The sequence below is a fragment of the Gobius niger genome (assembly GCF_951799975.1).
Source record: "Gobius niger genome assembly, chromosome: 16".
NCBI lineage: Eukaryota > Metazoa > Chordata > Actinopteri > Gobiiformes > Gobiidae > Gobius > Gobius niger.
The window spans coordinates 26,685,802-26,709,042 of NC_136867.1; the positions used below are offsets into that span (position 1 = coordinate 26,685,802).

Here is a 23,241-nt window from a genome sequence, read left to right on the forward strand (position 1 = left end):
GAACCGGAGCCACCAATACACACTAATAGAATCATGAAGAAGAAGCTAGCAGGCTAACGGGCAAAGCTAACTGCGGGCTAGCGTCACTTTAAACAGTATTTACAGCCAAGTTTGAGTGAAAAAAAATATTTCCATTGTGTAATTGGATGTACAATATCCCTCTGTCCCTTCGCCTTTCCTGTCAGTGTAGTATTTACTCTCCAAGAAGTTAAAAAATCGTAACTTGCTGCGACACCTGCAGTTGCGCTTATGGCCTCTAGGGGGAAGAGTTACTTAGTACTGCTTTAATATCTTAGAAATATATACATTTAATATACTGTTCAATAAAAAATAAAAAATAAAATAAAAACAAGTTCACCATGTGTGACCCTTTGGCACCATCTAGTGGCCGCATTGTGCATTACAATTACAAACAACTTCTTTCACAAGCTTTTATGAGTAGGGGGAAAACTGCAGACCCGGAGCCGAGGCAGATCCACCGTGATTCCCAAACAATATAAAACATAAAATATGTTAACGAATAAGACCAACGTGGATCTGCAGTGTTCTACTATTGATATAGTTGTTGAGCACGTGCAGAGATAACACTGAAATTATGGCACCAATCCAATTGTGTGACCTTGTTAACATATGCCAAGATTTATTAAATTGAGTGAAAGTTTATAATGTGTATTTACCCGCAGCTTCAGAGACTGTCGGCCTAAATTTAAACTTTTTTGATTAAGAGAGAGTTAGAAATGTTATGCTGCAACTCGCCCAGGTCTAAAACTAATGCAACAGTTGACACTATAAAGTTGATTTCGACGCAAACAAGTCGACTAACCACCCAGCAGCTGCCATAAACTCCACTTTTAGCACATTGCAATCAAAGTTCACACAGATGAAAAAGCTCCCATGCTAAGCTCCGCGCTCCTCACCTGCTGCACAGACGCTGCGCACGTCAGATCTCCTCTTCCTCCGCTCGCCTGGACGTCGACACAGCCTCGTGCATCCAAAAAAAGGCGCTTCTTTTCGCGAAAATGCGTCGTTCTCTCGATATTCTCAAAGTGTTTATCGCGGAGCAAACTCACAAAGGCGCTAGAGGCTCATAAACAAGCCTCTTCCTGTGCGCGAACGACCGCGCCGGAGCTGGCCAATCTGGTTTTACGCACTCCGTTACGCGTTTTGATTTGGAGACGCCTACTTTCTCAGCGACGCGAACAACACGAACAGGAAGTATCGAAAGCTAAAAATATAAAGAGTCTGCGAACTGTCAGACCCTCCCGAAATGACGAGAAAAGGACGGCGATCGCAACTGTGGTAAGAAATCCACGCTTTCTGTAGTTTTTGTTTGATGATTTGCTAAATAGAAATGAGGTCTGGCTGGTTTTCAGGTAAACGTGCTTCTTCTCCTCCAGAACTACACTTGCACAGGCACAATGCAACTATAAAGGTCAGTGATTGGAAATAAACTTTACCTCTGGACTTGAACAGGCCAAATTAGGCGTTTTTGTCAATTTAGTAACATTGTGCGTGCATTTATATAACGTTTTATGAGACTTGTTCATAAGTTTCATGCTGTGTTTTGTGTTATAACATCTGACATGGCAGTTGTTTAGAAAAATGCAATGATTAAACTGCTTGTATTTATTTCTAATTAATAAAACCTCTATTTTTTCACTACTATCTAAGCTTCCTAATGCCTCTTTTTTTTCACTTTTCTGTCACTTTTTGGTCACATTTTTTTCTTTTTTTGTGATATCTTTGTATTTTATTTTATTTTGGTTTTTCACCATGTTTTTTTGTCATTTTATATCACTTTTGTTTCACTTTTTTGTCATTTTTTTAATATCAGTTTTTGTCATTATTTGTTATTTTTATGTCGTTTTCTGTCATTTTTCTGTCACTTTTTTGTCACCTTTTTGTCATTTTTTTTTAATATCACTTTTAGTCATTATTTGTTATCTTTATGTCATTTTTATGCCACTTTTTGTCATTTTTTATGCTACTTTTTTGTCATTTTTGGTCATTTTTATGTCACATTTTTGTCACTTTTTTGTCATTTTTTATGCAACTTTTTTGTCATTTTTATGTAATTTTTATGTCACATTTTTGTCATTTTTTGGTCATTTTTATGTAATTTTTATGTCACATTTTTGTCATTTTTTTTGTCATTTTTATGTAATTTTTATGTCACATTTTTGTCATTTTTTTTGTCACTTTTATGTCACATTTTTGTCATTTTTTGTCACTTTTATGTAATTTTTATGTCACATTTTTGTCATTTTTTTGTCATTTTTTGTCATTTTTTGTCATTTTTATACCACTTTTTTGTCACTTTTCATCCTCGTTTTCATCCTCATTTTTGTTGCTATTTTGACACTTTCACATTTGGGTAAAGCCAAACTGGAGAAAACGTGCTCGGTTCAGGCGGGGGTTAAGAAACATCTACATTAAACCCCTGCCTGGACTAAACCATGTCCATTATAGCCCAATAGAACTTGGACTAAAGCTGGACTCAAACTCAAAAACCTAGACTAAGATTATACCAAGTCCTTGTAACTAAATACTGTGAGCTTGTTTCTCCACCATGTGACTTTTTCGTTTTTGCTTAGTTCCTCTTAAATGTTCACCGTGTGTCTGTGGCCTGAAAAGGAACTCTTGCACGAAGGAAAACTTCCTTCTTGTCATTAATGTTAGAGATGTCGCTCAAAGCACTTTACGTGAAGCAGGATCGTGTATTTTCTCCACCTTTACACAGATTTACCCTCAGGCAAGACCGCAGGCAAGACGAGGACAGATGTGTACAGAGCCTCTCGAAAGTTTTCATACACCTTGAACTTTTGCACATTTTGTCATGTTTACAACCCTAAACATAAAGCTTTTATTTTGATTTTTTTACTGAAAGTTTACACACAAGTAACAGACAACTGTGAAGTGAAAGCAAAATGATACATGATTCTGTTATTTTTCTAAAAATAGAAAAGTGAAAAGTGCATAAGTATTAATACAGCATTTTCTGAGTGCATTAAATTGCCTTTAAAACATTTCTAATGACTCCAGAATGTTCACACCTCACCCTAACGGTTAAATAGAGGCCACCTGTGTGTAATCTACTCTCAGTATAATTAAAGCTGTTCTGTGAGGGCCTCAGAGCTGTGGTCGGAGTGTATTGGTCACTAAACAACATCATGAAGGCCAAGGAGCACCAGAGAGGTCAGGGATAAAGCTGTGGAGAAGTTTAAAGCAGCCTTAAGTTATACAAAGATTTCCCAAGATTTAAACATCTCACGGAGCAACTGTTCGATCCATCATTCAGAAATGGTAAGAGTAAAGCACCACTGCCAACTTACCAACACATGGCCGTTCACGTAAACTAACAAACTGAACAAGGAGAGCACTGGTAAGAAATGCAACCAAGTGCCCCAAGATAACTCTGGAGGAGCTGTGAAGTCCTGCCGCTGAGCTGGGGGAATCTGTACATGGGACAACTATAAGTCGTATCTACACAAATCTGGCCTTCATGAACGAGTGGAAGAAGAAAGCCATTATTGAAAGGAGGCCATAAGAAATCCTGTTTGAAGTTTGCTAGAAGTCATATGGAGGACACAGCTCCATGTGGAAGAAGGAGCTTTGGTCAGATGAGAAAAACGTTTTGCATTTGTCCCAAATGCAAAACGTTATGTATGGAGCAAACCTAACACTGCTCATCGTCCTGAGTGCACCGTCCCCAGTGTCAAATATACGGGGGGGAGCATCATGCTGTGGGGCTGCTTTTCAGAAAGAGAACTGAGGCTGGGGCGGAGATTCACCTTCCAGCAGGACAATGACCCTAAACACAAAGATAAATCTACAATGGAATGGTTAAATAAAAACATATTAATGTGTTAGAATGGCCCAGTCAAAGTCCTGACCAAAATCCTATTGAAAATCTGTGGAAAGATCTGAAAACTGCTGTTCACAAACGCTCTCCTTCTGATGTGACAGAGCTTGAGTTGTTTTGTAAAGAGGAATGGGCTAAAATGACGCTCCACTTTTCGGTTTTCTATTTTTTTAAAAATAACAGAATCATGTATCATTTTGCTTTCACTTCACAGTTGTCTGTAACTTGTGTGTGAATGTTCAGTAAAAAAATCAAAATAAAATCTTTATGTTTAGGGCTGTAAACATGACAAAATGTACAAAAGTTCAAGTTCATATGAATACTTTTGAGAGGCTCTGCACATGCACAACAGAGGATTAGGAAAAGCAGCTGTGGCCTCTTTGTTTACACACAGGCTTTTCATGAGCCAGAATGAGTCCCTCTGTGAGTTTAAAGATGTGATTCTCAACATTTAGGTCTCGGACGATATGACTTTTCTGTCTGTTGTCGTTAAAATGTAAATGATTCTGCTCCCGTTTAACCTCTGACCCCCCGCCTGAACCGAGCGCATTTTCTCCACTTCGGCTTTACCCAAATCTAAAAGCTTCTCGACTGGGGAGCAACAGTGTGATGCCTCATTTGAAAGCTAAGACCTATAAAAGTGATCGCAGCTTTTTTGTCACATTTTTAAAATGTTTTTGTCATTTTTTTTCTTTTTCGGCACGTTTTTATGGCTTTGTTTTTGTTTCTTTTTCATAGTTTTATTGTCACGCTTCTGCCACGTTTTTTTGCTTATCCAGCACTTTCTTTGACGCTCTCTTGTTGCGCTTTTTGTCAGTTTTTTGTCAGTTTTTGTGGCTTTTTTTGTTTATTTTTCATCTCTTTTTTTCCTCGCTTTTTTGTCATGTTTTCGCCACGTTTTTGTGACTTTTTTCTTGCATTTTTGTCGCTCTCTTGTCTCTTTTGGCGCTTTTTGTTGCGCTATCATCATGCCTTTGTGTCACTCTTTTGGTCATTTTTTGGTCACTTTTTTTGGCTTTTTCATCACATTTTTGTGTCACTTTTTGTGGCTTTTTTTGTTACCTTTTCATCTATTTGTTTCATTGCTTTTTTGTCATGTTTTCACCACTTTTTTGTTACTTTTCCAGCACTTTCTTCTGTTGCTCTTTGTCGCTTTTTTGACGGACTTTTGTCACTTTCTGTGGCGTTTTCATCATGCTTTTGTGTCACTTTTTTGTTTCTTTTTTGTCATGTTTTTGTCTCTTTTAGTTGTGTTTTTGTCTTATTTTTGTAAAAGTTTTCGCCACATTTTTGTGTCACTCTTTGTGGCTTTTTTGTTTCTTTTTCCTCTTTTTTTTTCATTGCTTTTTTGTCATGTTTTTGTCACTTTTTTGTTACTTTTCCAGCCCTTTCTTTGACGCTCTTTTGTCGCTCTCTCGTTGCATTTTGTTGCGCTTTTTGTCAATTTTTGTTGCTATTCCGGCACATTTTTTGACGCTCTTTTGTCACTTTTTATGGCGCTTTCATCATGCTTTTGTGTCATTTTTTTGTTGCTGTTTTGTCATGTTTTTGTCACTTTTTAGTTTAGTCTAGTCTGATTTGTTTTTTTTTTTGCTTTTTCATCACATTTTTGTGTCACTTTTTTGTTTCTTTTTCATCTCTTTTTTTCCACTGCTTTTTGTCTTGCGTTTTTGCTGCATTATTGTTACTTTTCCGGCACTCTCTTTGTCGCTCTTTTGTTGCTTTTTTTGCGTTTATGTCTCTTTTTGTGTTGCTTTTCCGGCACATTTTTTTGTCGCTCTTTTGATTCTTTTTTTGTATGTGAAGCTTTGAAATTCGGGTAAAGCCAAACTGGAGAAAATGTGCTTGGTTCAGGTCGAGGTTTAGAGCTTAAAGGAATAGGCCATCGTTTTTACATACTGAGATATGTTCTTACCTTAGCTTTGACGAGTTCTTTAGGACCTGTCTGGTCTTCACCCGTGCCTTCAGTCACGTAAACACAGCGCAGACGGCGTTAGCATTTAGCCTCTCCCTCTCTCCTCTATAGCTCCAAAACAGGTCAAGATAGAAGCTACCAAGCTCTTCCACATTTTCCCTATTTAAATATGGTTACGTGAAGTGTTACACTACACTACCTCCCGCGGGAGGTGTTCCTGGCATGTCCTAGTGGTGGGACTATGTCTTGCGGGAGGTGTGTGTGGATCGGGAAGTTTGGGCATCTCTGCTGAGACTGCTGCCCCCGCGACCAGGCCCCGGATAAAGCGGAAGAAAATGGATGGATGGATTCCACTACAAAGTATAATTACACAAAATTAAACAATGTGGATTTTCTAAGCGGATAAAAGGGGGGACTATATTGTAAGGCGTAATAATACCAGGAGTAGTTCGAAATCCGCGCAGTAATATTCACTTTACTGTGCAGTAATCTTCACTTTACTGTGCGGATGCCAAACTACTCCTGGTATTATTACGCCTTACAATATAGTTCCCCCTTTTATCCGCTTAGAAAATCCACATTGTTTAATTTTGTGTAATTATACTTTGTAGTGTAACACTTCACGTAACCATATTTAAATAGGGAAAACGTGGAAGAGCTTGGTAGCTTCTATCTTGACCAGTTTTGGAGCTATAGAGGAGAGAGGGAGAGGCTAAATGCTAACGCCGTCTGCGCTGTGTTTACGTGACTGAAGGCACGGGGGAAGATCAGACAGGTCCTAAAGAACTCGTCAAAGCTAAGGTAAGAACATATCTCAGTATGTAAAAACGGTGACCTATTCCTTTAAAGGGGCTGGATGCAAGTTCGCCATTTTATATTCACTACTGCCGCCTCAGGTCATACGTGTAACTGCACCTTCTATATTAAAGGACATTGTTGGAACATGTAGGGGGAGGAAAATACATAATTTCGACCTTTTAAAACTCCGTATAGTCCCTTTAAGAACCATAAATCCCATCTTTACCGAGACATTTGCACACATTGTAATTCAAAGTCGGCTGCACAAACTTTCAAACTGGCCGATGATGTAATCCATTGTGTTTGCAGCTCTAGTAATGGATCCTTTCACTTTTAAAACAAGCCTACAACAGCATCAGTGCTTTACATATGAGACTTACCTCCTGTCTGGATAATCCACCCCCCTTTCTATTATGCAAAGTGTGAATCATCTGGCTGCTGCATGCAAATGTTCAATGGAGGAATGTGACTTTTCTGCCGTAGCAACAAATGACTAACGCTGAACCTGGTTATAAGACGCGACCAACCATTTAGCACAAGGGAAAATATCACTGTTCTAAAATATATATAAACTACTATTACAAAGTGAGTGATTTCACGGCCCAGACCCGAAGAGCGTGAGGATCATATCGTCCTGTGAAACATAAGACAACTTCGAGAGCAGCCATTAATAGAGGGAGGGACTGAGCCAAGAGAAACTCCTCCCTGTGGTCTATGTCTGGTCTGCGGACTGAGCTGACACTTTAGTTTGATGACCAGGCCTTTTGGATGAAACGTTCTACACTTCAACTACAGAGTACAGAGGATGACTCAAGAACCTTCATTGAAGATGGACAACTTTTGTAATCCTACATTCTTTCTAGTAAGGGGTGGGACAAGGGCAGGGTGATATGGCCAAAACCTGCCTGAGCTTCTGCACAAAGCTTCAATTTTAACTGAAGTTTACCCTTTTCTGATGTAATATTCTGTACTGTGTGTAACCTGTAGCTGGCACTTCTGCAGCCTCTCCATGTGAGCTGAGATAACGCTGTGGTTGCGTCTGCTTCCTGTGGCTGTTTTTTCTTTCAGAGTCCGGTTTCAGGATGAGTAAACGTCAGAGGAAACCCGCTGTGGAGGTGACTGTGGCCAAAAGGCACAAGAGTTTGAGTTTGGAGCCGCAAACTGAGGCAGAGGCCACGCCCCTGAGGGGGCGGAGCTCGTCAGGCGACGGACGCACCGCCACAGTGAGTGGACCAGCCGGGGCTTTTTTTAAATCCGTGAATAAACTAAAAGCTTCCGTATATCGAATAGCGCGTCATCATCTTGCCGTCCCTCCTCGTTCTTTGATTGGTTCCCAAATCCATGCGCAAATTTCGTCCATGTTCCCCAGTTCCAAATGATTCGAGCACACACAGCAGCATGGCGTTAGCCAGGTTAGGACTAAGACAGGACTAAGACAGGACTAAGACAGGACTAAGACAGGACTAAGACAGGACTAAGACAGGACTAAGACAGGACTAAGACAGGACTGAGACAGGACTGAGACAGGACTGAGACAGGACTGAGACAGGACCTGAGACAGGACCTGAGACAGGACCTGAGACAGGACCTGAGACAGGACCTGAGACAGGACCTGAGACAGGACCTGAGACAGGACCTGAGACAGGACCTGAGACAGGACCTGAGACGGGACCTGAGACGGGACCTGAGACGGGACCTGAGACAGGACTGAGACCGGTCTCAGGTCTCAGGTCCGGACCTGAGACCGGACCTGAGACCTGAGACAGGACTTGATGAATGAAAAGGCATGAAAGGTCTCCGAATACGAGAGACCTTTCATGCCAACACATGATTCAATAAAGTGGCGCAGATGGTAGAGCGGGTCGTCTCATGATCGGAAGGTCGGGGGTTCGAATCCCACCTCCTGAAAGTGCACACTGTCATTGTGTCCTTGGGCAAGACACTTCACCCACATTGCCCCCAGTGTCTGCGTACATTGGTGTGTGAATGAGAGTATGAATGGGTGAGTGGATCCTTGCTGTAAAGCGCTTTGAGTGCCTGATGTAGGTGGAAAAGCGCTATATAAGTTGAGACCATTTACCATTCCAAGACTCATTTTAAAGCCCCGACTTTCCAATGCATGGGATGTCTCTACCACTTTCGGTCCCGGAGACATCGGCTTTTATCGGCACTAGATCGGCCGATAACCAATATTGTAAAATCCTGAAATATCGGCCCGATTTATCGGTCAACCTCTAATATTTAGCAACTAAACATCCTCCGCAGAAAACCAAATCCTTCCATGTGATGTTGTTCTGTGTAAACCCTGTAGTTTAGACCTGAATGATGAATTATCGCATTAGTTTCCGTTGTTCTTCATCTATTGTTTCCCTCAGGGCGACATCGGCATCATCGAGAGCATCACTCTGAGGAACTTCATGTGCCATCACCTCCTCGGACCGTTCCACTTCGGACCCAACGTCAACTTCATCGTCGGCAACAACGGCAGTAAGACACACAGTCTGAATGAATAAGATGTGTAAGATTTATTTTCCTGTTGTTATGTTTTGTCTCGACCCTCTCAGGTGGGAAGAGCGCCATTTTGACGGCTCTGATCGTGGGACTCGGTGGAAAAGCCACAGTCACAAACAGAGCACTCTCACTCAAGGATTTCATCAAACACGGAGAGAGGTACAGACTCAGAGGTTGCTTTGAATTGAACACGCTCGAATGTTTTGTTGAACTACAGCAAACATTCGCTTTGGCTTTGTTTCAGTAAATGTCATGTTCATTTGTCACCAAGATCTTGTATTGTTATGTTGATAAAGGACTTTTATAAACATGGACACCAAAATAACAAGGTACACACAGCAAGTCCTTCTGAATCTGAATCACAATTGTTTTTATTACTGGTGAACAGGTATCAACAACTGTCGTGCAACATGAAACATAGAACATATAACACAAAACTTAGATAAAAAATAAACTATAAAAACTATAAGACTACAAGATTGGGGATACAAGTGGCCGAAATGAGTTTCCTTCGCAGGGTGGCTGGGCGCACCCTTTGAGATCGGGTGAGGAGCTCAGTTACCCGGGAGGAAGGAGCAGCTGAGGTGGCTCTGGCATCTGTTCCGGATACCTCCTGGTCGCCTCCCGCGGGACGTGTTCCAGGCATGTCCTATTGGGAGGAGGCCTCATGGAAAGCCCAGGACACGCTGGTGGGACTATGTCTCTGAGCTGGCCTGGTGTCGCCTCGGGGTCAATGGCCGCTGGCTGCTCTGCTTTCCACGACATTAGAGGCCGCCATTGCTGTAGTGCCTCCATATCGCCGCTAGTCTCCCATTGAAAAGCATTGGACTTTAGACACGTTAAAAACAAGTTTCAACTAGGCTAGATATTCCTCCTGTGATAACGCTGGGTTAGTCACAATTAAAGAAACCAGGCTGGTAAGAAGAATTTTTGAAATCTCGTACTTAATGAGGGTCGGACTGTTAGCATTGGAGCAGCGCGAGCTACACGTCACGCAAGGTCCGAGTCTACGGTGAAGATCCCGCCCTTATGCCCTTTTTAGGAACATGCTTCATCAGAGCTGGGGAGGAGGAGTCTGTAAATCCGCCATGATTTCCCCCACAAGCGTGGTCATTATGGTAAACGGGGAGGAGTGAACAGAAGCTGTCCATTTATATACAGTCTATGCTCAGGGTCCCCCCAGAACAGCTGGAGGAGGTGTGCGAGGATCGGGAAGTCTGGGCATCTCTGCTGAGACTGCTGCTGATGGATGGATGGATGGATGGACGGACTGACTACAAGATTAAATTTAAACTATGATAAAGACAACAAAACTGTTCATGTGACGGGAGGTATGAGTCTGTATGGACCGTAGCCTCCTGCCTGAGGGGAGAGGGTGAATAGTCTGTGTCCAGGGTGAGAAGAGTCAGCTGTGATCCAACCCACACGCCTCCGGGTCCTGGAGAGATGGGAGCTCACAGCCAGTTACCTTCTCAGCAGCAGAACAATTCGCTGCAGTCGATGCTTGTCCCGGTCTGTAGCACCGGGGAACCACACGGTGATGGAGGAGGTGAGGATGGACTCGATGATGGCCGTGTAGAACTGCACCAGGATCTTGGTCGGCAGCTTAAGTTTCCTCAGAACATCCTCTGCTGGGCCTTCTGAAGAACGGACTGGTGACTGGAGGTGCAGCAGTTTGTGTACAGGGAGAAGAGCCAGGGGGAAAGTACACAGCCCTGAGGAGTTCCAGTCTCCTGTTTTAAGCGCTAATGGTCGTTGTCCCTCTTGTCTCTTCTCTCCTCAGCACGGCAGATATCGTCCTGAAGCTGCGGAACAGGGGCCCGGACAGTTTTAAAGGGGAGGTTTACGGCGACAGCATCACGGTGGAGCATAAGATCGCAGGCGACGGGTCCAGGACGTACCGCCTCAAGAACAAAACAGGTGAAAGTCGCTCGGTAAACAGACAGAGAAATCACCTGCTTTTTGTTTCAACTGCAGTCTCTATGCTAAGTGACAGTGCAGGACTTTAGAGGCAGTTGTGGTGAACAGGTCTGGGCTCATTCTACACATTAGGACATTGCTGAAGTAAGTAGAGGGGAGGAAAATACATAATATTAACATTTTAACATTCCGTCTAGTCCCTTTAACCTCTGAAAGAAGACTATGTTTGTACCTTTTATACATAATTTGTAAACTCGAGGTGATACACGGCAGGTGAAAGGATCAATTTTTTACACAGTGGTCAATGTTGAGTTTTATCCCTTAACCTCTTAACTCCCGCCTTACCCGAGCACATTTTCTCCATGTTCAGCTTTCCCCAAATCTGAAAACTTCTATACTGGAGAGTTCACAGTCTATTAGGCCTCTATGCCTTATTTGTAAGCTAGACTGCGTCGTTATCACGGTGTCACTTTTTTTGCTGTATTTATTTCACATTTTTCAGCTTTTTTGTTGGGTTTTAGTTGCTTTTTCACCATTTTTTTCTGCTTTTTAGACCATTTTTTCAGCTTTCTTGTAAGTGTTTAATGGCGTTTTTGTAACTTTTTTGTTTCTTTTTCATCCTTGTTTACATCTCGTTCTCATCTCTATTTTGGCGCTTATCTTTAAGAAGCTTTTAGATTTGGGTAAAGCCAAACTGGAGAAAATGTTCAGGTGGGAGTTAAGAGTCTTAGTCTTAAAGGGACTATACGGAGTTTAAAAAAAGTATTTTCCTCCCCCTACATGTTCCAGCCATGTGACCCTAGACCTGTTCACCACAACTTCCTCTAAAATCCTGCACTGTCGCTCAAAAAGTTGTTACTTCGGGTCTGAAGTGCCGTCATGCACGAGCTTAATATAGAAGCTGCAGTTACATGTAAGACCTGAGGTGGCAGTAGTGAGCATTTAAATGATCAACTTGCATCTAGCCCCTTTAAACATCCAAATTATTTATACTGTATTTAGATTGGGCTAATAAAACAACAAAAATCCATAGGTGGGCTGCTCCTCTTGGCACATTTGTTCAGCAGGACCGTCTTCCTCTGAGCAGAGTAAAAAAGAAAAATCTAAAAAACTCGATTTTTAAATCAAATCGACTTCAAACTTTACAATCTTGACTTAACAATGTTTTTAACCTCTTTACCAGACTCAGGGCTTTTTCTCCAGTTAATCTTTACCCAAATCTAAAAGCTAAAATGCCGCATTTGAAAGCTATTTTTCTCGCATTTTTTTGGTAGCTTTTTTAGGCTTAAAGGGATATTTCAAGATTTTTGACATAGGGCCTCATTTCCTAGCATCCAGAGTGTTGCTGATTTCTGGAGATATTTTTTTTTTCATAATTCATGCAGTTCTTATATTTGAAGAGTTTTGTGGCGCTAGGCTAATGCAAGGCTAGTGCATTTCTATGGTATCAGCTAGCCTGCATTAAAAACAGTCTGACCCGCTCCACAGAGCACCTGAAGCAAATCACTTATAACACCAGACTAACCATATAAATGTCATTTTAACCATTTTGCATTTAAAAGACCTTATATTTGAGCAGCATCAGCTTCGTGGTTGTATAAGCTACGCAGCGGCGGAGTGATCTGCTAGAAAATAGTCCCTCAAAATGCGATCATTCATGTGATACAGGGTCAGTTATATTCCAAACATGATTCTATGGACACAGACATTTATATGGTTAGTCTGGTGTTATAAGTGATTTGCTTCAGGTGCTCTGTGGAGCGGGTCAGACTGTTTTTAACGCAGGCTAGCTGATACCATAGAAATGCGCTAGCCTTGCACTAGCCTAGCGCCACGAAACTCTTCAAATATAAGAACTGCATGAATTATGAAAAAAAATATCTCCAGAAATCAGCAACAGTCTGGATAACTAGGAAATTAGGCCCTATGTCAAAAATCCTGAAATATCCCTTTAACTTAACTTTTTTCATTGCCTTGTTATTCTCATTTTCATCGCTATTTTGATCAGCTTTTAAATTTGGGTGAAGCCAAACTGGAGAAAATGTGCTCTGTTTCAGTGGTTAAGAGGTTAATGTTTTTTTTTTTTTATCAACCAACCAGAATCAACCAACGCTTTCTCATCATCGTCATTTTCCAAACAACTATATCTCGTTGGAGCATTAGATCACGGTGTGTTGTGAAAGTGCAGATCCCCTAAACAAATACCCACTGTGCAAACACGGGACATCAAGAGTTAATCATTGTCTAGGCACAAAACAGTAACAGTCTTTCCAGGCAGCAGAAAAGAGGCATCACAAACAGAGAGTATTATTACACCCATTTTTTTTTAAGCTATACCTCGTCATTTCAATTTTACAAGCAACACATTTGTGACCCATTTCCGAGGGACGCTGCGTTCAGAAGATCAAAATAGATCAGTGTGTGTGATGTTTGTTTTGTGCTTCCATTAAGTTCAAACAAACCGGTTCAGTCAGAGGAGTTTAGTTTAGTGCAAGGACGTAAATAGTAATGATTAGAACTAATAATAAAGTCTTTGTGTTGCAGGGCAGCTCGTCACAAACAAGAAGGAGGAGCTGATCGCCATGTTGGACCATTTCAACATCCAGGTATTTCAGCTGCAAATCATCTAAACAAAAAACAGTTATCTACAATTCATCATGCATGTTTATTAGCCTCTGGATTGTGGCTACTATGGGCTTTTGGAGGGTGAAATGCCGAATGACTGGCCCCACAAAGAGCTCTGTTGGTGTTTGTGGGGCCAGGGTGACATCGATCTGCTCGGGTTTCCTCTCGTCCGCCCTCGGCTCACCTGCCAAGAGCAACATTTGCACTGGAGCGACCCAGACCAGTGCCTGTGTGAATGAAGTCATGGCGTAGCTCTTTGTGAAATGTTTATATAGCACGTCGCTAGCTGTGAGACAAACAACAATGGTGTCCGGAAAGGGTAGATGGAAAAATGGGCAGGAATCTGGATGTCTTTTGCAGAAGAAGTTTATTTGCCATCGGTGCGGGACCCGGGGGCATGAACTCTGTACATTGCGCTAGTCTTATCATTCAAGTCTGTCTATGCTTCCACAGAAGAGGGATAAACACCCTGTCGAGCGTCATACTGATATGCAAGCAATCATTCAGTGGCTGAGCTCCACATTCAAGGCTATGACAGAGATAGTCCGACTGTACAGCATGACCCAGTATGACCGCGATTTAATTTCATACTTTAACATCTCCCATCACCTTTTTATTTATGTTTCTGTCACAAAGAAGTTTGTTGATTTATCAGTAGGGCTGGGTATCGTTAAATGGTACTGACCGAAAGCTCCGGTAGGGGGCAGTATAGAAAAAGTTTTTGATTTCGGTGCTAATTTTCTGTACTTTTTCTCTCCAAACGTCAATAAATGATCCACAGTGAGTCTAAAAAAGCCTGAACTCATGAGCAGCTTCAGCACAAATGCAGATGTTTTCTAAAGTGCTTTAGTCATTATCGGGGTCGCCACTGTCGCAGATGGTAGAGCGGGTCGTCTCATGATCGGAAGGTCGGGGGTTCGAATCCCACCTCCTGAAAGTGCACACTGTCGTTGCGTCCTTGGGCAAGACACTTCACCCACATTGCCCCCAGTGTCTGCGTACATTGGTGTGTGAATGAGAGTGTGAATGGGTGAGTGGATCCCTGCTGTTAAGTGTTTTGAGTGCCTAATGTAGGTGGAAAAGCGCTATATAAGTTGAGACCATTAACCATTACAGATGACAGAGCCGCGGTCTGAGCCAGGACTAACCCAGGACTAAACCAGGACTGAATAAGAAAGTAGACTCTTAGACAAAGAGAAAAGCAGCGACCACCATGAAAGAAACCAAGAAACACATCTGCTTTAGCTTTACCTTTAGCCCCGCAGAGCCTGAAGTTACTGTTGTTTCTAAACTCCAGCTGCACCGGAGCCATTTGGGATCAAAGATTGTTTGTGGATAAAGTGAGCGCTCACTCTGCATTAGCCATTTTTGGAACAGCTTTGGTAAATGTTTCGTGACAGAGTGAGCGCTCTCACGTGTGGAGCTTTCACTTTGTCGAACAGCTCAGGGAGTTTAGAAAACTTTATCTGAGAGAAAACGGTGCCTGATGTGGATCTGGTCTGTTCCTGCAGCTCAGGAGGGAATAATGTCCTTTCTCTCTTTTTATCGCTGCTTAAGTGGGAATTCTGCTCAAAACATGAAGTCACAGCTGCTGCGGCCTGTGTTCTTTCTGTGGACTTTCTCCTGAACGACACTTTTTATACACATTATTTTAATTCAATTCAGAGAGAAACTGACAAAGACAAAGACAGAGACAAAGACTGACAATGGTGTTTTCTCACCAAACACAGGTCTCACCATCCGAGAAAAACTGCTCAGCCGCTCCCGACAGTAGATTATTGCATTGGTCTGAATGGGGCTTAAAAGAGACAACATACGGTATCATATCATCACCAATCCCATTCTAAGCAGTTTTGCTCTCAAACTGCATTCATCATCGTTTATTCATCATCGTTTTTTCGTTGGCATGCAGTGAAAATGGAGGCTCGTATATTGTTTTTAGCGTGTCTAACTCCTCTTGCTGCCTCCGAATGGCGCTTCAACCTAAATTTCAAATGCAAACTCGCACAGCTCTGGGTAATAGACTCCACACAAGGGAGTTATTTAAAGTGTAAAGGCAGGTTGTTCACGATGTGGCCGCTTTAATGTGTCTCATAAAAAGATTTTCACTTTGTTGCAGCTCGACAACCCCGTCTCGATCCTGAACCAAGAAATGAGCAAACAGTTCCTCCACACCAAAAATGAAACAGACAAATACAAGGTGCCTTTGGTTTACAGTGCTTTGAACGACGTCGTGATTATTTTTGCTCTAAATTCGATGTTTTCTGCAGTTTTTCATGAAGGCGACGCTGCTGGACCAGATGAAGAGAGATTATATGTACATCAAACAGACCAAGACCATCACGCGGCAGCAGGTGGAGCGGCAGGAGGAGGTACTTACTGTTTATTCTCCTGCTATACACACCTGACCAAGCAACTATGGGCTTTAGACGGGCACATCCTGAACAGAAGCTCAATATTAGGGAACAAAACACTTTTGTCATGAGACATAAGAATCATGATACTCACGGGCCAGTCCGATGAGTATTGTGATACAGTAATTAATTAAAGTAATGATTACAAGTAATCATTGTCCTAGTGGGACAAGGCCTTGTGGAAGATCGATCCACGTTCCCACCCTCACCTATGGTCATGAGATTTGGGTAATGACCGAAAGGATGAGATCTAGGATACAAGCGGCTGAAATGAGTTTCCCTGGAGCTCAGTCACCCGGGAGGAGCTCGGAGTTGCCTCCTGGTCGCCTCCCTCGGGAAGAGTTTCAGGCATGTCCTGTTGGAAGGATGCCCAGACCCAGGACACGCTGGAGGGACTATGTCTCCGAGCTGGCCTGGTGTCGCCTCAGGGTCCCCCCAGAACAGCTGGAGGAGGTGTGTGTGGATCAGGAAGTCTGGGCGTCTCTGCTGAGACTGCTGCCCCCGCGACCCGGCCCCGGATAAAGCAGAAGAAAATGGATGGATGGATGGATGGATGGATGGATGGATGGATGGATGGATGGAATACATTTCATGGCAGTGTTTGTAATGTTGCCTGATTGGTAAAAAATACAACTTGCTGTTTCTGTGTCAGGGTTTGAAGGATCTAAAACAGGATTATCTCCGGAAGAAGGAGCGATACGAGCAGCTCTCCTCCTTCAGCGAGCTCCGGGACAAACTGGAGAACCTGAAGAAGTCGATGGCCTGGTCTTTGGTGAGAGAGAAGGAGCACTCTGTGAACCAGCTGAAGGAGGAGATCGAGCGAGAGGAGAACAACTTCAAGCTCAGGGAGAACCTCCAACAGTGGCAGGTGAGTCAAACGCCTGAGTCGCCCCCGGCAGCAGCTCGAACCGACATCCATCCCTGTTCCCTCTCAGACCAAAGTGACGCAGGTGGAGAAGAGGATCCAGAGCGTCCGGAGTAAACTGGAGCAGCTGAAGGAGGAGCAGGAGGCGGCGGCGAAGGAGAACAAGGCTCTGGCGGAGGAGGTGAAGGCGGTGGGCAAAACGCACAAGGAGAACGAGGTAAAAACGAGATACTTTTAGACTTTCTCAAACTTTGGACATGACCGATGTTTTTTGCGCAGCTGGTTTATCTCCGTGCTCTGAACAAAGTGAAGCAGACGGAGAAGGAGCAGAATTTGCTGGAGGAGAAAATCAACAAGGCCAAAACCAGGTAAAAAATGTTTATCTTTGAAGCCTCTTTACCCCCACCTGAACCGAGCACATGTTCTCCAGTTTGGCATCACCCAAATCGAAAAGCTTAAAAGAAAAAAAGCATCAAAATAGTGATGAAAACGAAGATGAAAACAAAAAAAATCATCATTGATAATATCTGGAGATGTTAGTTATGGATAGTCTCATGAACTACTTTTAATATAGTTTTACTACTTTAACTACTCCGTAAACCTGCTGTTCCCAGCGTGACGCCTCGCAGCCGTGGAGACCAGCGCCGACTGTCCACGCTGAGGGAGACGCTGCAGAGTCTGAACAAGACCTGCTCCGATCTGAACCAGGAGGTGAAGCAGAAGCACCAGGCCGTGCTCAAGGGCCGCGAGGAGAGGGACAAAATCAGGTACAGTCAGACAAACAGAACCGCACATTACAGAATACAGTTAGGGTTAGGGAAATGTTTCACTCACATCTTACACATATTTTTTGAGAGACTAGAAGGGCTTTCAAATGAGGTATCACACTGGCATATAGGCTGTAAGCTCTCCAAAGCTTTGAGATTTGGATATGCATTGGAGAAGATGACTCTAAATCTAATCCTAACCCTAAAATGGCAGTTAATACTTTAGGTTAAAGGGATATTTCAGGATTTTTTACATAGGGCCTCATTTCCTAGTTATCCAGAGTGTTGTTGAGATATATATATATTTTTAATTCATGCAGTTCTTATAGTTGAAGAGTTTAGTGGTGCTAGGCTGGTGCTAGCAGGGCTGGATTTAAGTAAAATTGGCCCCGGGGCCAGGTTTGGGCGATGTTCCCTTAATTGGCCGTTGACGATGTTTACAGTGAACCATCGTGATGGACGATGATATCGTCCATTTTTCACTATAAGCATTATTTTAAAGACATTTACATAGCCTATATATATGCTGCATATTACTATGTATGTTAGGAAAATGTGAGATTGCAGGATAAATGGATCTAAACTAAACATGATTTGAACAGAGTCACGGAACACAACTTTTGCAAAAGAAATGTGTTAAAACTCGTGCGTAAAGTCTGAGAGGAGAACGACTTATTCAGAGCGTGAACTCCTCAATACCAACGCTCTTATCACACTAATACAAATGTAAATCGGAGCTTATTATTTGCATTTGCTCAGTTTTAACGTAATGTTTAAGAAACAGTGGGTGAACGGGACAATATTTAGAAGTTTGCGTCGTAGCTTACATTTTTGAAGCCGCTCCACGCGCCGCCCGGTCCGTGTGCTCGTAATTCCTGCACCGCCTCTTTCTCTCCTCTCTCTTTCCTCTCTCGGTCCTTCGTGAGAATAATCCGCGCGTTTATCTAGCTCCGATGTGAGAGCCATCTCATTTTAAAACGGTTTAAGTTTCAATACGCAGCAAAGCAAAGCAAAACCACGCGCTGTTAAACTCTGAGCTGTAGAGAGAGAGAGAGAGCTCCGCGCGTCAGTAATTACGCGTTAATAATTACGGCCAACACATCGTGGCTTCTGGCAGGCTACTGACACTAGCGTGCATATTAGTAACATCCGTGATTTAATTTACAGTGCAATCCCTGCACAGTTTGTAGGTTTACAAGGCCCACAGAAGATCAGTGCGTGTTTTTGACGGGAGGGGGTGTGGCATCACGATGGTGGCTCTCCATCGTGATGTTGCTCATCCATCGGCGATGGACGATGATATCGTCCATCGGCCCAACCCTACCCGGGGCTAAAGTTTTTTCAGGGTCCCCCATATGATGCATGTCTGTCAGATTTCTCTCTCTCTCTACAATGAGAACATGCAGAGGTAACTTCTTAAACATGGTACTAGTTTAAAAAAAACATTTTTTTTAAAAGGCAAATTTGTGGGGGGGTCCTCCCACGAATATTTCTTTATTTTAATGGTGCAATTTGGTGCATTCTCATGCATTTTAACAGACCAATAGGTGCATATTTTTGTCAACTCAAGGAAAATGGCTCAGACCTTGTTTAGTCCTGGTTTATTCCTGGTTTAGTCTTGGGTACGTCTTGGGTACAAAGTCATCTGATTAAGCCTTACATGTGAGGGAGTCTGCAAAGAGAGAGGGAACTCTGTCCTTTTTTCCTTATGCCCAGGGGCCCTTCAGCCTGCTGGGCCCCTGGGCTTAGCCCCTGTTAGCCCCTGCATAAATCCGGCCATGAGTGCTAGGCTAGTGTATGTCTATGGTAACTAGAAGCCTGCATTAAAAACAGTCTGACCCAAGCACAGTGCACCTGAGGCAAATCACTTATAACACCAAACTACTCATGTAGATGTCTGTGTTGACTGAATAACTTTTGGAATATAACCATTTTGCATTTAAAAGAACTTATATTTGAGCAGCATCAGCTTCCTGGTTGTAAGCTACGCAGTGGCGGAGTGATCTGCTCGGTCACCGGATCTACAATAGTTTGTTTACCTGCGGCCAGCAATACTACGCGTGGAATTCACAAGGAGATTTCTACAAATCAGTTATGGCAGATATGGTTTGGAGGATGAGCCCATGATTTTGAAGAGGTTTTTAAGGCAGGCTACTAGTTACCATAGACATGTGCTAGCCTAGCACTAGCCTAGCACTAGCCTAGCACCAATAAACTCTTCAAATACTATAAGGACTGGATGCAGCAAAACATCTGCACGTGACTCAAAAACAAAACTCTTGGTGTTGTGTTTCAGGGTGGAGCAGAAGAACATCCAGGTGTTGATTGAGTCTAAGCTGAAGAAGAAGAACCATCTGCTCTCCAGTTGCTCCAACAAGTTGCGGCGTTTTGGAGACTCGGTGCCGGAGCTGCTGAGCTCCATCGAAAAGGCTCACAAGGCTGGGCGCTTCAGCCGGAAACCCCTCGGACCCATCGGTGAGAGGAGAAACCTGGGACACACCGAGAAACAAAGATGGCCGTTTCTATTCCATTGGCCTTGTTGAATATGAAGTGTTTCTTTTTATTAATTGTGTCTGAACCCGTGGTAGGAGCGTGCCTGTCAGTGAAGGACCCGTCTCTGTGCGTCGCTGTCGAGTCGTGTCTCAGGAGCTTCATGAAAACCTTCTGTTGCGACAACTACAAAGACGAGGATGTTCTGCAGGAGCTGATGAGTCAGCACTACGCTAAAGACCGCCGGCCCCAGATCATCGTCAGCCCGTTCAGCGACGCCCTGTACAACCTGCAGGGACGGTGCGTTTTACTGCTACTACTACTGCTATGACTGATACTGTTACTACTGATACTGCTACTACTACTGCTGTGACTGCAACTGTTACTACTGCTGCTACTGCTGCTACTGCTACTACTGCTACGACTGCTACTACTGCTACTACGACTGCTACGACTGCTACTGCGACTGCTATGACTGCTACTGCTAGGATTGCTATGACTGCTACTGCGACTGCTACTACTGATACTGCTACGACTGCTACTACTGATACTGCTACAATTTCTACTACAACTGCTACCACTACCACTGCTACGACTGCAACTGCGACTGCTACTGCTACTACTGCTACTACTAATACTACTAATACTACTACGACTGCTACTGCTACTACTGCTACTACTACGACTGCTACTGCTACTACTGCTACTACTGCTACGACTGCTACTACTGCTACTACGACTGCTACTACTGCTACGACTGCTACTACTGCTACTACGACTGCTACGACTGCTACGACTGCTACGACTGCTACTGCGACTGCTATGACTGCTACTACGACTGCGACTACTAATACTACTACGACTGCTACTGCTGCCACGACTGCTACTACTACTGCTACCACTACTACTGCTACGACTGCTACCACTTCTACTGCTACGACTGCTACCACTTCTACTGCTACGACTACTGCGACTGCTATCACTACCACTGCAACGACGACTACGACTGCTACTGCTGCTACGACTGCTACTGCGACTGCTACTGCTGATACTGCTACAATTTCTACTACGACTGCTACCACTACCACTGCTACGACTGCTACTACGACTACGACTGCGACTACTAATACTACTACGACTGCTACTGCTGCTACGACTGCTACTACTACTGCTACCACTACTACTGCTACGACTGCTACCACTTCTACTGCAACGACTGCTACCACTTCTACTGCTACGACTACTACGACTACTACGACTGCTACTGCTACTGCTGCTACGACTGCTCCTGCAACTGCTACTACTGATACTGCTACAATTTCTACTACGACTGCTACCACTACCACTGCTACGACTGCTACTACGACTGCGACTACTAATACTACTACGACTGCTACTGCTGCTACGACTGCTACCACTTCTACTGCTACGACTGCTACCACTACTACTGCTACGACTACTACGACTGCTACTGCTACTGCTGCTACGACTGCTACTCCTGCTACGACTGCTACTGCGACTGCGACTGCTACTACTGATACTGCTACTATTTCTACTACGACTTTGACTGCTACTACTACTGCTACGACTGCTACCACTTCTACTGCTACGAATGCTACTAATGCTACGACTACTACGACTGCTACTGCTATTGCTACAATTACGACTGCTACTGCTACGACTGCTACTACTAATACTGCTACTAATACTGCCACTACTAATGCTACTACGACTGCTACTGCACTTGGAAGTCCAATAACCTTTGTTATTGGACTTCTGTGCTAGCTACAGTGTCCATATTTGAGCAGAAAGGTGTCTGTCCATACGTGCACGTGGCACCAGGGCCCCTCGATGATCGACTCTGTAGTTGTGTCATCTGAGGGGTGGAGTTGGTGGAGAGTTGGTGACCGGCAGGGGAGGAAGCCAGTCAGACCAGGCAGACTGAATTGAACATTTTTCCCTATTTTTCTGCAGCTTAAAACCTTTGTTTCTGTAGAAAGGCGAAGCATCCGGAGTTTCCCTCAGTGTTGGACATGATTTCTGCCACGAGTCCAGTCATCATCAACTGCCTGATCGACATGAGGGGCATCGAGTCTGTGCTCATCATTAAAGTGAGTCCATTATTGATTTGAAACGATGTAACACTGAGATAATGAACATGTGATTTTGCATATAGAGTTTGGTTAGTCTCTTGAGTTGATCTTGTTGTGGTTTATTGTCTGACTTCTTTTGGTTTGTTATTGTTGCAGGAGAAGAGTAAGGCTCGTCAGGTGATGCAGCGCGGCCGACCTCCTCAGAACTGCAAAGAGGCCTTCACCGTGGAGGGAGACCAGGTCTATCCAAACCGGTACTACACCTCGGACTTCAGCATGGCCAAGTACCTGGGAGGAGACATCCAGACCGAGATCAGGTCAGGGACTTTACAATAGAATACATTTTCATATGTAGACTAACATAAAACTTTACTTCACAGTACGAGGAGTGCCATTTAGTTTTCTTATTCCTTCAGCTTGTTGGAGTCTGAGCTGGAGAACCACCAGGCGCAGCTGAACAGGTTCCAGTCGCAGGTGACCTCGGTGACGGAGGACATCCGCAGCATGGAGCGCCAACTCAACCAGTCCATCGCCGCCCTCAAGAAGAGCCAGGTCCGACTGCGATCACGACATAAACACGCGCTCACAGACGGACACTTTTACACTCTGACCCTTTGTGCCTTTTCCCAGATCTCCATGAACCAAACCAAAGCCTCCATCGCTGAGCTGGAGAGTGTGGAGGAGGAGAAGAGCAATGACCTGCTCTCACTGGTAAAGACAAGACAATGGGACTTGACTGCAGTGTTACTTTAAAGTGGACATATCCTGTAAAATCTACAGTTTGAACTTTAAAGGGACTATACATGCTTTTCAGTCATGTGATCTTTGTTGTTATGGCGGCCATTTTGTATACCTAAGTAGAATTATGCACTACAACATGTAACAATATCTCTACTCAGGATGAAAAAGAAAGACAACTGATTGACAGTGGCATTTTTATGTACTCGTAATCATTGCTCAAGAAGATAACAGTAATTACAA

At 43.5% G+C, this 23,241-nt stretch overlaps 1 protein-coding gene across 2 annotated transcripts in view; it reads left to right on the forward strand.

Annotated features, from left to right (window-relative positions):
• Positions 1-1,152: 1,152 nt before the first annotated feature.
• Positions 1,153-23,241, forward strand: part of smc6 (structural maintenance of chromosomes 6) — a 30,444-nt gene continuing 8,355 nt past the window's right edge. Inside the window, exons 1-18 of one of the 2 annotated variants that reach the window (XM_079573395.1) lie at positions 1,153-1,299; positions 7,644-7,798; positions 8,951-9,062; positions 9,140-9,245; positions 10,870-11,006; positions 13,551-13,612; positions 15,751-15,831; positions 15,902-16,003; positions 16,698-16,913; positions 16,981-17,127; positions 17,190-17,278; positions 17,525-17,677; positions 19,974-20,152; positions 20,266-20,467; positions 22,164-22,278; positions 22,417-22,577; positions 22,677-22,812; positions 22,891-22,971. In XM_079573395.1, coding sequence (XP_079429521.1) covers positions 7,658-7,798; positions 8,951-9,062; positions 9,140-9,245; positions 10,870-11,006; positions 13,551-13,612; positions 15,751-15,831; positions 15,902-16,003; positions 16,698-16,913; positions 16,981-17,127; positions 17,190-17,278; positions 17,525-17,677; positions 19,974-20,152; positions 20,266-20,467; positions 22,164-22,278; positions 22,417-22,577; positions 22,677-22,812; positions 22,891-22,971 — 2,220 coding nt within the window. In that variant the 5' untranslated portion in view covers positions 1,153-1,299; positions 7,644-7,657. Of the gene's footprint in view, positions 1,300-1,394; positions 1,433-7,643; positions 7,799-8,950; positions 9,063-9,139; positions 9,246-10,869; positions 11,007-13,550; positions 13,613-15,750; positions 15,832-15,901; positions 16,004-16,697; positions 16,914-16,980; positions 17,128-17,189; positions 17,279-17,524; positions 17,678-19,973; positions 20,153-20,265; positions 20,468-22,163; positions 22,279-22,416; positions 22,578-22,676; positions 22,813-22,890; positions 22,972-23,241 lie in introns of those variants that run through there. The other variant, XM_079573396.1, reaches the window with a different exon arrangement.